Raw genomic sequence first — 14,735 nt, forward strand, 5'->3', positions numbered from 1 at the left:
TGGGGGCTCGCGATCTTTGGGGTAGCATCGGAGCCGGGAGTGCAGGAGGCGAGAGAGGACGGCATTCTGGCCTTTGCGTCTCTAGTAGCACGGCGTAGTAGGATTTTTTTGCAGTGGAGGGACATGAAGCCCCCGAGCCCGGAGGCCTGGATCAATGACGTGGCCGGGTTCATCAGGCTGGAGAAGGTCAAGTTTGCCCTGAGGGGGTCGGTACAAGGGTTCTTCGAGGGTGGTCAATCTCAGCAGCAACCTGGGATCTGTTAAGGGGGTTTGTTTTTGCGACTGTTTGTCTGCTACTTTCTTGTTTTTTTGTATTATTATTATTAATTTATTGCTTTGTATTGGGGGAGGGGGGGTGTTCTTTCTGTTTATTTTTATACTCTGTTTATTTTATTGTTGGGAGAAAATTTGTAGTTGAAAAATTTGAATAAAAATTATTTTTAAAAAACAATGCACTTAAGCTTGTTCCCCGACAAGAAGCCGCCTCCATCCGCCACATGCCGACCCTTCCCCCACTCTACCATTTCCTAACCACGGCGATGTTTGCCGCCCAGTAGTATTCTATTTAGTATATACCGTAGTTCATTATATTCAGCAACACAAGCCACCCCACGCCCGCTCCTTTTGACCCTCATGGTCTCCCTGCCCAGACCAACCCTGAGATCAGCACGTTAACCTTTTTAATGAACAACTTTGGGACAAAGATCGGGAGTTTTGAAATACGAACAGGAACCTTGGCAGCACCATCATCTTAACTGTCTCCACCCGTCCCGCTAATGACAGTAACAGCACATCCTATCTCTTAAAATCCCCCTTTATCTGCTCCACTAACCGAGTCAAATTTAACTTGTGCAATTGCACCTAGCCTGTGTCAATTGGGACTACCTCGCTCTTTCCCATTTTCAACTTGCACCTGGAGAACTGACCAAAGCCCTCCAAAATCCAATAATGCCCAATGTTATCCAATGGGTCCAAAATATATAACAGCAGGTTATCCGTGTACAGCGAACCCCTGTGCTTGGCGCTCCCCCTGCACAATCCCTTTCCAATCCCTCGACGCTTAAAGCACCATTGCCAATGACTCTGTAACTAAGGCAAAAAGCAACGGGGAGAGCAGGCACCCCTGCCTCGTCCCCCGATGAAGCCCAAAATATCCCCAGCTCACCCGGTTCATCCGCATAGTTGCTATCAGTGCCTTGTACAGCAACCGGACCAAGTCCACAAACCCATGCTTGAACCCTAACCATCGAAGCACCTCCCACAAATGTTCCCACTCCACATCCATTGCCACTACCGCCTCCCCTTCCTGCCCCTCGGAAGGCATCACAATCACATTAAGCAGCCTCCTCACATTTACCGACAACTGCCTCCCTTTCACAAACCCCGTTTGGTCCTCGCCTATCACATCCGTGATACAGTCCTCAATTCGCAAAGCCAACAAATTCATCATCAACTTGCTGTCTAAATTCAAGATGGCAATATCAGATGGTATGCTTGACACTGCTCCATATCCTTGTCCTTTTTCAATATCAAAGTGATGGATGCCTGTGATAGTGTAGGGGGGAGTTCCCTCCTCTCCCTAGCCTCATTGTATTCCCTCACCAGCAATTGCCCCAGGATGTCCCCCTTACATTTTATAAAATCCCATCGGGAACCCATCCGGGCCCAGGACCTTCCCTGCCTGCTTCGCCTCCATACTCTCCATCACCTCTGTCCCCCTGATTGGGGCCACCAATCCCTGCACCAACTATTCGTCCACCCCGGGAAACTCCCAACTCATCCAGGAACCACTGCATTACCTCCCAGTGGGTGATCCGAATCATACTATCTCCTATAAAAAGCCTCAAACACCCCATTCACCCCCACCGGGTCCAACATTGCCCTTCCCGTCTAGTCCTTTACTCTGCTAATCTCCCTCACAGCCTCCTGCTTCCACAGCTGGTGGGCCACATCCTATTTATCTTCTCGCCATACTCCTATACTGCCCTTCCGGCCCTCCGTTGCTGTACCCCTCCCCCCAACACCCTCCAGTGCGAGTGCTGGGGCTCTTTTCTCTCCCCCGCCCCCCCCCACCTGATCCACTCACAAATCCACCTCGTGCAGCGCATGGTCAGAGACCACAATCGCCGAATACTGAGAGTCGAACGCCCCTGCCAACAGCACCCCGTCCGCCCCAAAAAAGTCAATCCGGGACTACACCCAGTTCACATGGGGGGAAAATGTGAAAATTCCTTCACCCTCGGCCTCCCAAACCTCCACGGGCCCACCCTGCCCCCCCCCCCCCCCCCCCCCCCCTCCCCTGCACCCATCTCATGAAATGTACATCAGCTCAATTTTGGGCATGAACGTTTACCAGGACCACCAGCATCCCCTCCAGTTTCCCACTTAACATCACACACCCTCCCCCCCCCCCCCCCCCCCCACACCCCGGCTCGGGAACTGTCACAAAACTCCCCACCTCGAACACCACCCACTTAGTCACTAACACCCCCCCCGCCTTCATGTCCAGTCCCGAGTAAAGTGGGCAAAGAAGTGGCAGATGGAATACATGTGGAAAAATGTGAGGTTATGCACTTTGGAAGGAAGAATGGAGGCATAGACTATTTTCTAAATGGTGAAATGCTTAGAAAATCAGAAGCACAAAGGCACTTGGGAGTCCTTGTTCACGATTCTCTTAAGGTTAACGTGCAGGTTCAGTCGGCAGTTAAGAAGGCAAATGCAATGTTAGCATTCATGTCAAGAGGGCTAGAATACAAGACAAGGGAAGTACTTCTGAGGCTGTATGATGCTCTGGTCAGACCCCATTTGGAGTATTATGAGCAGTTTTGGGCCCCATATCTAAAGAAGGATGTGCTGGCCTTGGAAAGGGTCCAGAGGAGGTTCACAAGATTGATCCCTGGAATGAAGAACTTGTTGTATGAGGAACGGTTGAGGACTCTGGGTCTGTACTCGTTGGAGTTTAGAAGGATGTGGGGGGGGATCTTATTGAATCTTACAGGATACTGCGAGGCTTAGATAGTGGACGTGGAGAGGATGTTTCCACTAGTAGGAAAATCTCGAACCAGAGGGCACAATCGCAGACTAAAAGGATGATCCTTTAAAACAGAGATGAGGAGGAATTTCTTCAGCCAGAGGGTGGTGAATCTGTGGAACTCTTTGCCACAGAAGGCTGTGGAGGCCAAATCACTGAGTGTCTTTAAGACTGAGGTAGATAGATTTTTGATTAATAAGGGGATCAGGGGTTATGGGGAGAAGGCAGGAGATTGAAAATACCACACCCCTGTCGCAACTCACCCCATCTCTTAAGCAAATCAACAACCCCATCCCCCTCCCCTACGCCTACCTCCTGACAACTCTTCCCCACTGCCATTAACTAGCCTGCCCAGCTAGCATGGTGGCCCCCGCCCAAGGCCTCCAAACCCCTTATCCCCCCATTCCATGCAATACACCATCCTGGAGTCTCTTTCGTGACCACAGAAGTGCCTATCTGTGCCCATGACTATAGAATCCCCAATTAGTATTGCTCTATTATGCTTTGCCCCCTCCTTTGTACAGTAGGGCCAGCTATGGTGCTACCGCTCTGGCTACTGCTGCTGCTGTCACCTGATGGGCCATCGCCTTCATCAGTATCCAAAAGGGCATGCTTGTTGGCGAGGGACACAGCCACAGGGTCTCCTACACCGTCTGCCTGCCCCATCTTGCTGTCATCTTCTTTCTTCCTGTACCTTGGGTGTGACCACATCTCTATAGCTTCTATCTATGACACTTTCTGCAATTTTTTTGCTTCTTAGTACCTCAAGCTACTCCTCAAACGGATCCTTTCGATCAGTCTGCATGTGCAGTTGGATACACTTCCCACAGATATAATTGTCAGGTATGTTTTCAGCATAAGCCCCACCAGCTCCCATGATAACTAACTCTGTCAAATATTACAATTGCTTTAGAAAAATAAGGAAAATGAAATAAAATCACTGCGCGTTATGCGCTAGCCTTTCCTTTCTAAATCCATGGAAAGGTAGACATGATGGGTTGTCTGTGGCCCTCTTGAAGTTTAATTTCACTTTCCTTTTGACTGGAGATGTAAATCTAGAGTTGCTTGTGCATACAACAGTCAGTGATTCTATCATTCCAAAAGGTTTTTGCAATGTCAGCTCCAAAATATTGTGATCACTCGAGCTGTTCCACTGTTGAGAACTCCTGAATATAGAAATTTATTTTTGATTCTTTTAGAACATTTTTTTCCATGTTTATGGTTCTAATATGACTTATTGAAAAGGTTTCTAGACTGAAATCTGTCCTGAGAGACATCAAAACAATACTGTGTTGTAGAATCAGTTATGAACAAAATGTCCCTCTCCTCGATGTCTTTTAGAACTGATGACAAATCTAGATAGTGTTAGTCTACCTACTACACAATTGAGCAATGTAATTTATGAATTTCAGTGCCAGTGCAATGCTAAGTACAAAGGTTGTATGTCCCAACGATTGTCTGATTAAACAGCACATCTGGTTGTTTATAATAGGCAAAATTGAGACAGTACTCAACCAGCCTGTGCTTTTTAAAATTAATTCCTGGAATGTGGGTGCCGCTGTTTAGACCAGTATTTATTGTCCATCCTAATTGCCCATGAGAAGGTGGTGGTAAGCTGCTTTCTTAAACTGCTGCAGTCCCTGTGGCATAAGTACATCTACAATGCTGTTAGAGAGTTTGAAAAATCAAAGCAAAGCAGCTACTGTTAAATGAGATTATGATTTGATTGTACTTGTTGAACAATCCTGAGTGTTCATATAGACGCGCAAACAACAATTTAAGATGATCGCTTGAGTTTGTAACATGATTCATTTGCAGGGACCCATTCTGTTTATATACAGGGGCACTTTATCTGCAAACAAATAAGAGCCTATAGGTTCAAGCCTATTTTTGAATTATCCAGAGGCTTGGGAAACCTTTTGGCCTTATTGCTTTCTTCATGGCAATGCCTCTGCCAACCTGAGTCGACTTGCCAACGAATCAGTAACCTTTGCTCCATTAGTATAAATTGTTTTGGTTGTTTGGTGTTTTTGCAGTTGTTCGGAAGAGCGCAAGATGAAAAACTTCAACATGCCTCTCTTTTCAGAAATATAACTTCTAATTTGTATTTATAAAGTATTTTTCATGTTACCAAGATATCCCAAAATGCTTCTGAAACATTAAATATTTGATCTGTAGGCATTATTGTTGCTAGATTGAAAACAAATGGGTGTGCATTTGTGCGGAGCAGTCAAACCTGGTTTTCAATGGAATGTGGTTCTCCCTCTTTTGATGTATGATTGTGGTTGCAAACCCGTAACTCATAATTCTGTGACACAGTTTTGATATTGTGGCATATGATCTTACAAGAGGTCGGGGTGCTTATTTCTGCTGGCAAGCTGCTCCCTGACCTATAAAAATGTTTTGGTTGCAATATTCAAAGTGTTTTGTTCAGCATGGTATTCCAGTACAACTCCTCCAATTTCCTAGTAAGCTATATACTTTTATAGCACTACATAAATTAAAAAGCTGCCAAAAAATTCAGTTTACAGTTGAACTTATTCTGCTGAAATCTCTTAAAGGACTTAAGCAAGATAAGTCTTTGGCTTTGGACGTCAATTTTTCTTCTACTGTTGCGTTTTAAATGTAAAGAGAATTATAGTCCTGCTATAATTGAGGATGTTTTTTATGTCTATTATTTTAAGCATGTACATTAGACTGACCTGCTGTCAACATTTACAGTTGGACCACTGACTATCAGCTTTCAGAAAATTCCAGTTATGAGCAAAATTGCAAGAAAAAATCCATACGTTCAAGCTGGTGGACGGTACACTCCCCCACACTGCAAAGCTCAATATAAAACAGCAATCCTTGTACCTCATCGAAACAGGGAGCCACATTTGCGCCATCTTCTATATTACCTTCATCCATTCTTGCAGCGCCAACAACTTCAATATGCAATATATGTCATCCATCAGGTAATTAACTTAATAATTTGCCAACATTATTAATTGATTTTGGCTGTGCGTTTGTGTTTAAATTATTACTAGTTTTATTGTTAGTCTGCTTTAAAATCTTTCACGATTCATTCAAAATGCCACCATTATTTATGAATCTAAAGTGCAAATGTATTGATCTTGCTCAGAGACAAGTTGATCTGTTGGGATGAATGCTGTATGCATCAGAATTTGATTCATATGATTTTTATCCTTAGAAACATAGCTATTTTGATAACGGAGTTGTGGTTTTGTTGCGTCTATACGTACAGTCCCATAGGATCTAATGTCACAATTCAGCTATGAGTAGCCCTAATTTTAAAACCATCAGTGATTGAGCCCATTGCTTATGATTGTATTAGCCGGCATATAGCCAGATCACAGGTGTAATCTTTTGTTCTGTTCCATTCTTTGTCTTTAATAAGCTGGTCTTTCCTACCACCAGAGATTGCAGTTAATGTGGTAACCAACTGTAGCTCGAGTGGCAGAAATTAAAATTGGCCCAGAAATTCCTAGATACTCGCCCATTCATAGCATTTATTTCATTTTCCACCAAAAGCAGTTCCTTCAAATAATGATGCAAGTTACAGACTTATTCAGTGTACCATAATTTTCCGAGATTGGCACTGAAACAGAACCGATTGACAGTGACATAATGGAGCTAAATTATCATGAGCAATTTGGATTTATGCTAGTATTTTTGGTCACTTTCACTTCAGCGGCAAAACAATGGTGCAGGTGAAGGTATTTAATTGGCAAAAACGTATCAAAACATTTAAATTGCTGTTAGGTTTAGTATATATATTGTGCTGGTCGTAGGACCCTGCCTGGACATGTCATTGAAATGGGAGTGGGGCGAAATTAGTTTGGGGTCTGTTTTGGCTCAGAAATGGCCAGCATGCTGCTCATATGGCTTATTTAGGATTGGGTCTCGGGCCTTATGAGTTTGCTTTTTCAGCCTGTGCTTTCCTCTTCATTCGTTGAGTTAGTGGACACTTAAGTGAATTTTTATTTTTTAAAATAAATTTAGAGGACCCAATTCAATTTTTTTCTAATGAAGGGGCAATTTAGCATGGCCAATCCACCTAGCCTGCACATTTTTGGGTTGTGGGGGCGAAACCCACACAAACGTGGGGTGAATGTGCAAATTCCACATGGACAGTGACCCAGAGCCGGGATCGAACCTGGGACCTTGGCGCTGTGAGGAAGCAGTGCTATCTACTGCGCCACCGTGCTGCCCCACTTAAGTGAATTTGCCAGAACACTCAACTTCAATGTTTCTGGGTAACATTACAGCTGTGTAAAGTTGATATTGACAAAAAGTTATCAGACTCTAAACATCAGCTCCCTTCTCTCTCCAGCTGCTGTTAGATGTGCTGAGATTGTCCATTATTTTCTGTTTTGAAATAAATAAATAGCTTTTGAAAAATTTGATGGCTAAGAGATTCTCACTAGCTATCAGCCTTTCTGTTTAGGGTTTCAAACTCAGCAATAAATGCCTTCTGATCATTTTGGTCACATGGGGCTTGCTTGAGTGCACCAAGATTGAAAATTTGTTCTGAAAGAACACATTTGGGGCATAGGCTGAATAGGAATCAAAGAAGGCCATTTTGCCCTTTTGAACTTGTTCTGGCATAATGGGATTACAGCTCCATATACCCTGTCTTTACTACATATTCCTTCATACGTTTGGATAACTAACATATATCGGTCTCAGCAGGTTAACATTAACATTTGTCATGTGAGAGTACCTTTAAGAAATGGGTGTGTATATAAATATCTGTAGTGAGAGTACCTTGAAGAAATGGGTGTTTATTACTGCAGCGATGTCAGAGAGTGGGTGGAGCTGGGCTCTGTCAGCTTTTTACTTTTGTTTTGAACAGGCTGCAGGGTGTGTTTTAGTTTCGTTTTCAGTGTTGGCGATGAAGCCAGACCAAGCAGGTGTACTGGTGTTCTCTCTGCCATCAAAAGACTATCTCTTGATCATTTGGTGAATTCAGAATTAGAAATGTTCTCAGTAATCAATGTAAACCTAATGTGCTTCTGTTGAAAGGTGTTTCTTCTATCTTCTGGATATTGTTTGGGAAGTTATTAAGGATTACCTAGTGTTGTATTCTTTGGGGGTTGTATTTGAATTGATGGTTGCTAAGATGTTCACTGTTTTAAAAATGTTAACTTGAGTTCATAGAATAAACATTGTTTTGCTTTTACAATATACTTTTCAATTTCTGCTGTATCACACCTGAAGAGTGGGCTGTGTGCTCCCCATACCACAATCGATTAAAAGTTGTGGGTTGGGGAACTCCATGATACACTTTGGGGTTCTCTAAACCCTGGCCCTGTTTTCTCTGGGTCCTCTTGGCCAGCTAAGCTTTCAGTTTCTGCTTGCCTCTTCCAATATCTCTCCAATTGAAAACAAAATGATTGGGTACTCTCAATTTATAGTAAAAAGATGTCAGATTGAAATACCAAGTTTTAAGACAGAAATTTATCAAACAGAACCACAGATAATGCTGTACTATCTCCAGATTCTACTGGGGTGTGAAGGAGAAGGTCATAAAATACAATCTGGGCTGCTGCCCACCATTGCAGCCATTCCACAATGCAATCCTGCCCCAATTGAAGTTGGGCCTGGACAATTATATGTGGATACCCCAGGACTGAGGCTGAGTGAGCCTCTGCCAGCTGGGGAATAAGTGCAGAACAGAGAGCACATAGCAGCTTCTCTTGGCAGGCAGTGACTCTGACAGCTAGTACCTTGCTCAGGCAAGATCCGCTCTTCCAGCATTGCAGCCCCAATGCCTACACACAGTCTTTGGGTTTTTTAAATGTTTTCATGTTACATATTTCAATTTGTACCATTGGTTTACAGGTTTCATAGCCACGCATAAGGGAAACTGGACATTACACGACAAATATAGATTGAAGTACAATGAGAGAACATACAAGCACACGGATCACTATACATAACTACTTATTTCTCCCCCTTCTGTGGCCATGGGCCCCATGCGGTTGTTCTGCCTCAGCTATCCTTCCTGATCTTGGCCTGAGCGTGAGTAGCCCTGAGTGTTGCTGCTGCTGCTTCCCTTGGCACTCCGCTTGCCCTCATGCCCCGTCTCGTGCGGTTGTGCCCGTGGCTATTTTTTCCCTGGGCCTTTGTCAGCTCCCCCGCCATGCTCAGTGTCTCTACTGTGCATCTCCCATCCCTTACTGGCTGATAGCTACAAACAAGTGTTGGAACAAGTTGGTGAACAGCTTCAACGACTTGTGGAACCCCTCTGACCTGCGGATGGCGAATTTTGATCGTCTCCAGTTGGAGGAATTCCAACAGGTCGGCCAGCCAGTCTGCTGCTTTGGGTGCTGCCACCGATTGCCAGCCAATCGGGATTCTTTGCTCAATTAGAGAAGCAAAGGCTAGGGTGTCTGCCCCCCCTCCCCATAAAGAGTTCTGGTTGGCCTGATATCCCAAAGACTGGCACCTTTGTGCTTGCCTCCACCCTCATCCCCACAACCTTGGACCTTGCCTCGAAGAAGGTTGTCCAGAACCCCACCAGTCTGGAGCAAGCCCAGAACATGTTGGTATGGTTGGCCGGGCCTCCCTGGCTCTGTTCACATTTGTCGCCCACTTCCTGGAAGAACCCGTTCATTCAAGTTCTGGGTAGCTGTGCTCTGTGCATCACCTTTAGCTGCACTAAGCCCAGCTCTGCAGGTGGAGGTCGAGCTCGCCTTATGTAGTGCTTTGATCTAGATTCCCTCAGCCCCTTACTTCTATGCATGGCGTGGTAGCACAGTGGTTAGCACAGTTGCTTCACTGCTCCAGTGTCCCAGGATAGATTCTTGGCTTGGGTGTCACTGTCTGCGCAGAGTTTGCGCATTCTCATCGGGTCTGCATGGGTTTCCTCCGGATACTCCGGTTTCCACCACAGTACAAAGATGTGCAGGTTAGGTAGACTGGCCATGTTAAATTGCCCTTACTGTCCAAAAAAGGTTAGATAGGGTATGGAGTTATGTGGGCTTAATTAGGGTGCCTTCTCCAAGCGCCGATGCAAACTTGATGGTCCGGATGGCTTCCTTCTGCGTGTAAATTCTATGATTCTATGCCCAGTTCCTCCTCCCGTTTCTCTCTTGTCTCGTCCAGGGGGTGGAATCGTACCTCCTCCAACAGTCGCCCATATAGGTCCCCACAGTTCTCCTTTCCTAGGTCACCCACATCCAACAGTTCCTCAAGCAGCGAGTGTCTCAGTATCTGGGGGTAAGCCGTCATTTCCCTACGGAGGAAGTTCAGTACTTGTTTGCACCTTGTCTCGTACCCTTTGGGTAATTGGAACTTTTCGTGAGCTCTTTCAGGGTTGCTATCTTGTCATTGGTGTCGCTAGCTGTCAGTGGCCCCTGGCAGGAGGCTCTGGAAGGTGAATGTGTCCCTGTCATGTGCGAGGCTAAGCCTCATTCAGGTTAAAGTACTTCACCGGGCGCATATGATGGTGGCGAGGATGAGTAGGTTCTTTGAGAGAATAGAGGACTGGTGTGTGCGGGGAGACCCGCGAGTCCACATGTGTTGGGCATGTCTGAAGATAATGGGATTCTGGCAGGGGTTTGAGGATGTAATGTCTGAGGAGCTGAGGGTGAAGGTGGTCCCGAGTCCAGAGGTAGCGATATTTGGAGTGTCGGAAGACCCAGAAGTCTAGAGTCGAAGATGTTTTGGAGACGGATTTTGCTTGGGTGGAGGGACTTGGAGTCGCTGAAAGCAGGGTGTGTGGGTGTGTAACCTGGCAGAGTGTCTGAGGTTGGCAAAAGTCCATCCTGACGGCGTCAGTTGATGGACTTGCTCGCAGGTGGAAGCCATTCATTGACTTCTTCAAGGAGGATTGAGGTGTCAGAAGAAGGGGGTGGGGGAGAGGGAGGATGGAGTATGGTGGGGGGGGTGGGTGTTGGTTATTTATTATGCTGTATAATTTTAGTACTTTCATTTAGTTTGTTTGTTTATGCAAATTCCTGAATAAAATATTTTTAAAACTATGAAGCAGTATGTGATAGAGCTAAATAATCATTTGATCAGATCAAAATTCTGTAGTCTTGAAACATTTGGGCAGTGATGGACAATTTAAGATCTTCGATCTCGGTAGAGGTAGATAACATTAAAAACCCAGATATTTACTAAAATAATGAAGCCTGTGTTCACTAAAATTTTATTACACAAAAACAAAACTTTATTACTAATGGCTGCATTATTTCCTAAATGGTCCCTTAGATTAAAGATGTTAAATGTACAATGAACACAATTACTTGTACTCTGTAATGAACTTCTCATCTCAAATTTCCTTCTATACACCTTTGACTTACACCTCCAGTAACTCAAGTGGGATACTTTTTTTTAAATTTAGAGGACCCAATTCTTTTTTTCCAATTAAGGGGCAATTTTAGTGTTGCCAATCCACCTAATTTGCGCATCTTTTTGGGTTGTGGGGGTGAAACCCACGCAGACACGGGGAGAATTTGCAAACTCCAATTGGACAGTGACCCAGGACCGGGATTCGAATCCGGGTCCTCAGCGCCATAGGCAGCAGTGCTAACCACTGTGCCACATGCCACCCATTCAAGTGAGATACTTAACAGAAATCAGAAAATTAACAATTTGGTCGGAATACTGTTTCAAAGATTCATAAGGAGAAGGCCATCTGGCTTTTTCTAAAGCTAACTAGTAAACTGCTTGGGCACAAATACACTATAGGACCTTACACTCCTTTCTTCCAGGAATACCTATCTTGACGTCATCTTTTTCTAATTCCCATCGTTGTTTTCACACCAATTCTGATAAAAAATCACCGACCTGAAAGATTAACTCTGGACGCGATCTTCCAGCCTCAGTGCACTCTCGCTCAAACGAAACGAGGAGGGGGATGAGAAAGATGATGAGGCGCTGGATCAGCGGGGGCTGGAGGATGAGGCTAGGGAGGAACCCGAGGTCCAGCTGGATGCTGTAGGGCCCTCCTACTCGCCTGCTTCACCTAGGCTGTGACCTGGTCCATCATCTGGGGGGCATTTTCCGGGGGCTCTGGGGCCAGAGGGCCCCGGCTCACCTGTCGATGGCACATGCATAGCCCTTCTGCCCTGTCCTGTATGCTGACCCCGAGACGCGGCCTCATCAGAGGGGTGGAACTTGGAAGAGCTGGTAGCCACTGTCGCTGCCCCATGGGATGGGTCCGGGTTGGCACTCAGCGCTTCCTCCTCCTGGTCGGTGCCCATAGGGCCATGGGGGCCACCTTGGGACGGAGGGGCAACTGGTTTGAGCTCTGGCTGCCCCTGCATCATCTGGCTCTGCCAGCCCTGGTGGATCCCCAATATCTGCACCATGGTGTTGACACCCTCGGTGATGATTCTCAGTGACTAGGACATGCTCTGCAGTGCCTCAGCAATGCCCACCTGCAACTCTGACAAACTCACAGCGCTTCAGCCATTCCCATCTGAGAGCGGGACATGTCCCGCAGAACCTCATTAAGGTCAACCTGGTACTGGGTGACATCCCCCAGGCAGACATTCTGTCGAGACCCTCGGCCACAGCCGTCACAGATTGAACGATACCTTGGACACCTTCTCTAATGGTGGCGACGTTGTGCACCAGGCTCTCCTCAGCAGTTGCCACCCTAGCAGTGTTGGCCTTAGTACCACTCATTGCCGGTGCCATTGCCTGCACCTGTAGTCTCTGGACTCCTCCAGTCGGCTATGTATCTGCTGGAGTGATGCTGCGTTCTCCCTCTGAATGTCCTGGCCACTCCCTATCGTCTCCATCAGCTCCGGGTAACAATGTTCCAGAGACTCCCCATCAAGCTGGGCTGAGCGATCCAGCAGCCCTCCGACTACTGTCTCACCTGGGGGTTCCTGCCTCCATCAGATGTGCATTCATCAGTGGTGTGGTGCTCACCCAATTGTGCCCCAGAATCCTGTCCTCTAACATGCCCCACCAAGGTGTGTATCTGCACTGGTGGAGGGTGGGGATGACAGGAGTTGCATCCTTGGATCAACAAAATTGGTGTAAATCAGATAACAGTAATGGAGAAATTAATGGCACTAAAGAACAAATAATCTCTGGGGTCAGGTACTTCCCCTTGCAGAGATTTTTAAAATACACATAAGAACATTGCAAATGCCTTGACTACAATCTTCCAGAGTTCTCAATTCAGGAACAGTTTTTAGATGGAATATTGCGTACAAGACTCAGCTTGAGAGGTGGCAGAGAGAAACCAGGGAATTATCGACTAGTTAGCCTAATGCCTATTGTCTTGATAATGTGATGTGTGCATGTGAAATATTAATAAAAACGAAATACTATGGATGCTGGAAATCTGAAATAAACACAGAAAATGCTGGATAAACCCAACAGGTCTGGCAGCATCAGTGGAGAGAGAAAAACTAAGTTAATGTTTCAAGTCCATATTACTCTTCTGGAGTACGCAAGAGGGATAGAAATGTAATGAATTATATAGTTGGAGACCATTAGGGCAGAATAGAAGTTCAGCATAGAGCAAAGATGCTATGGACAGAAGACAAAGGAGGTCTCAATGGTGGCATTAAGGACTGTAGAAATACTAACAGTAGCATAAAGATGAGATAGCAAAATGTGGAATTTGCAGATGTTCCTTTTGTTTGCTGCTCTTGTTCCATTAGGTGGCGGCGGTCAAGTTTGGAAGGTGCTTTCAAAAAAATCTTTGTTAGTTGTTGCATCGCATCTTGTAGCTGGTATACACTGCTGCTATTGTGATAGACAGAGTAAATGTTTAAGATGTTGGATGGGGTGCTGATCAAGTAGGCTGATTTGTCCTGGATCGTACCCATATTCTTGTGTATTTTGGAGGATGTGCTGAACTAGCCAACTGGGGAGGGGAGTATTTGATCGCACTTCTGACTCGTCCTATAATTTGTGAACAGGTTTTGTGGAGTCAGAAAATGTGTTACTCATTGCTTAAGTTCAGCCTCTGACCTACTTTTGTAGCACATTATTTATATGGCTGGTCCAGCCAGCCTCTTGTCAATGTTAGTAACCCATTTGGTGAAGGATACAGCAATGATAATACCATTGAATGTCAGTGGGCGATGTTTAGATTCTTACTTGGAATTGGTCATTGCGTTGCATTTAAGTGGCAAGTGACATGCAATCCACACAGCCCAAGTTTGAAGAATAATCTTGTATGTGGGTAGATTGCTTCACAATCTTGGGTGACGTCAACAGTTCTTGAACACTGTGATCATCAGTAAACATCCTCATTTCTGACCTTATGATGGTGGAAAGGCCATTAATAAAGCAGCTGAAGATGGTTGTACTCCTGTAGTGATGACCTGTGGCTAAGGTGATTGGCATCCAAAAACTGCAACCATCTTCCTCTTTCTAGGTATGACTCCAATCAATGTGCTGCCTTGATGTCACCTCTTGAGTTCAGTTCTCCTATGTTTGGACCAAGGCTGTAATGAGATCTGGAGTTACATTACCCTGGCAAAATCTAAATTGAGTTTCAGTAACAAAGTTATTGCTGAGTAAGTGCTACTTGTTAGCACTGTCAATACTACTGTATGTAATTTGCTGATTGGAAGTGGGCTGACGGCAGTAATTAGTCAGATTGGTTGTGTCCTTTTGGTGGACAATAGATACCTGAGCATTTTCTACCTTATCTGGTAATAATGTTGTAGCTATTCTGGAAGAGCTTTGCCAGGCAGTTGACGAGTTCTGTAGCACATCT

General features: G+C 45.3%; 1 protein-coding gene across 1 annotated transcript in view; it reads left to right on the forward strand.

The window, feature by feature from the left end:
* Window positions 1-3,721: 3,721 nt before the first annotated feature.
* Window positions 3,722-14,735, forward strand: part of LOC119977440 (beta-1,4-galactosyltransferase 3-like) — a 47,040-nt gene continuing 36,026 nt past the window's right edge. Inside the window, exons 1-2 of the mRNA XM_038818349.1 lie at window positions 3,722-3,874; window positions 5,753-5,988. Of these exons, the coding sequence (XP_038674277.1) occupies window positions 5,791-5,988 (198 nt within the window). The 5' untranslated portion in view covers window positions 3,722-3,874; window positions 5,753-5,790. The remainder of the gene's footprint in view (window positions 3,875-5,752; window positions 5,989-14,735) is intronic.

Source organism: Scyliorhinus canicula, chromosome 14, assembly GCF_902713615.1.
Source record: "Scyliorhinus canicula chromosome 14, sScyCan1.1, whole genome shotgun sequence".
Taxonomy (NCBI): Eukaryota; Metazoa; Chordata; class Chondrichthyes; order Carcharhiniformes; family Scyliorhinidae; genus Scyliorhinus; species Scyliorhinus canicula.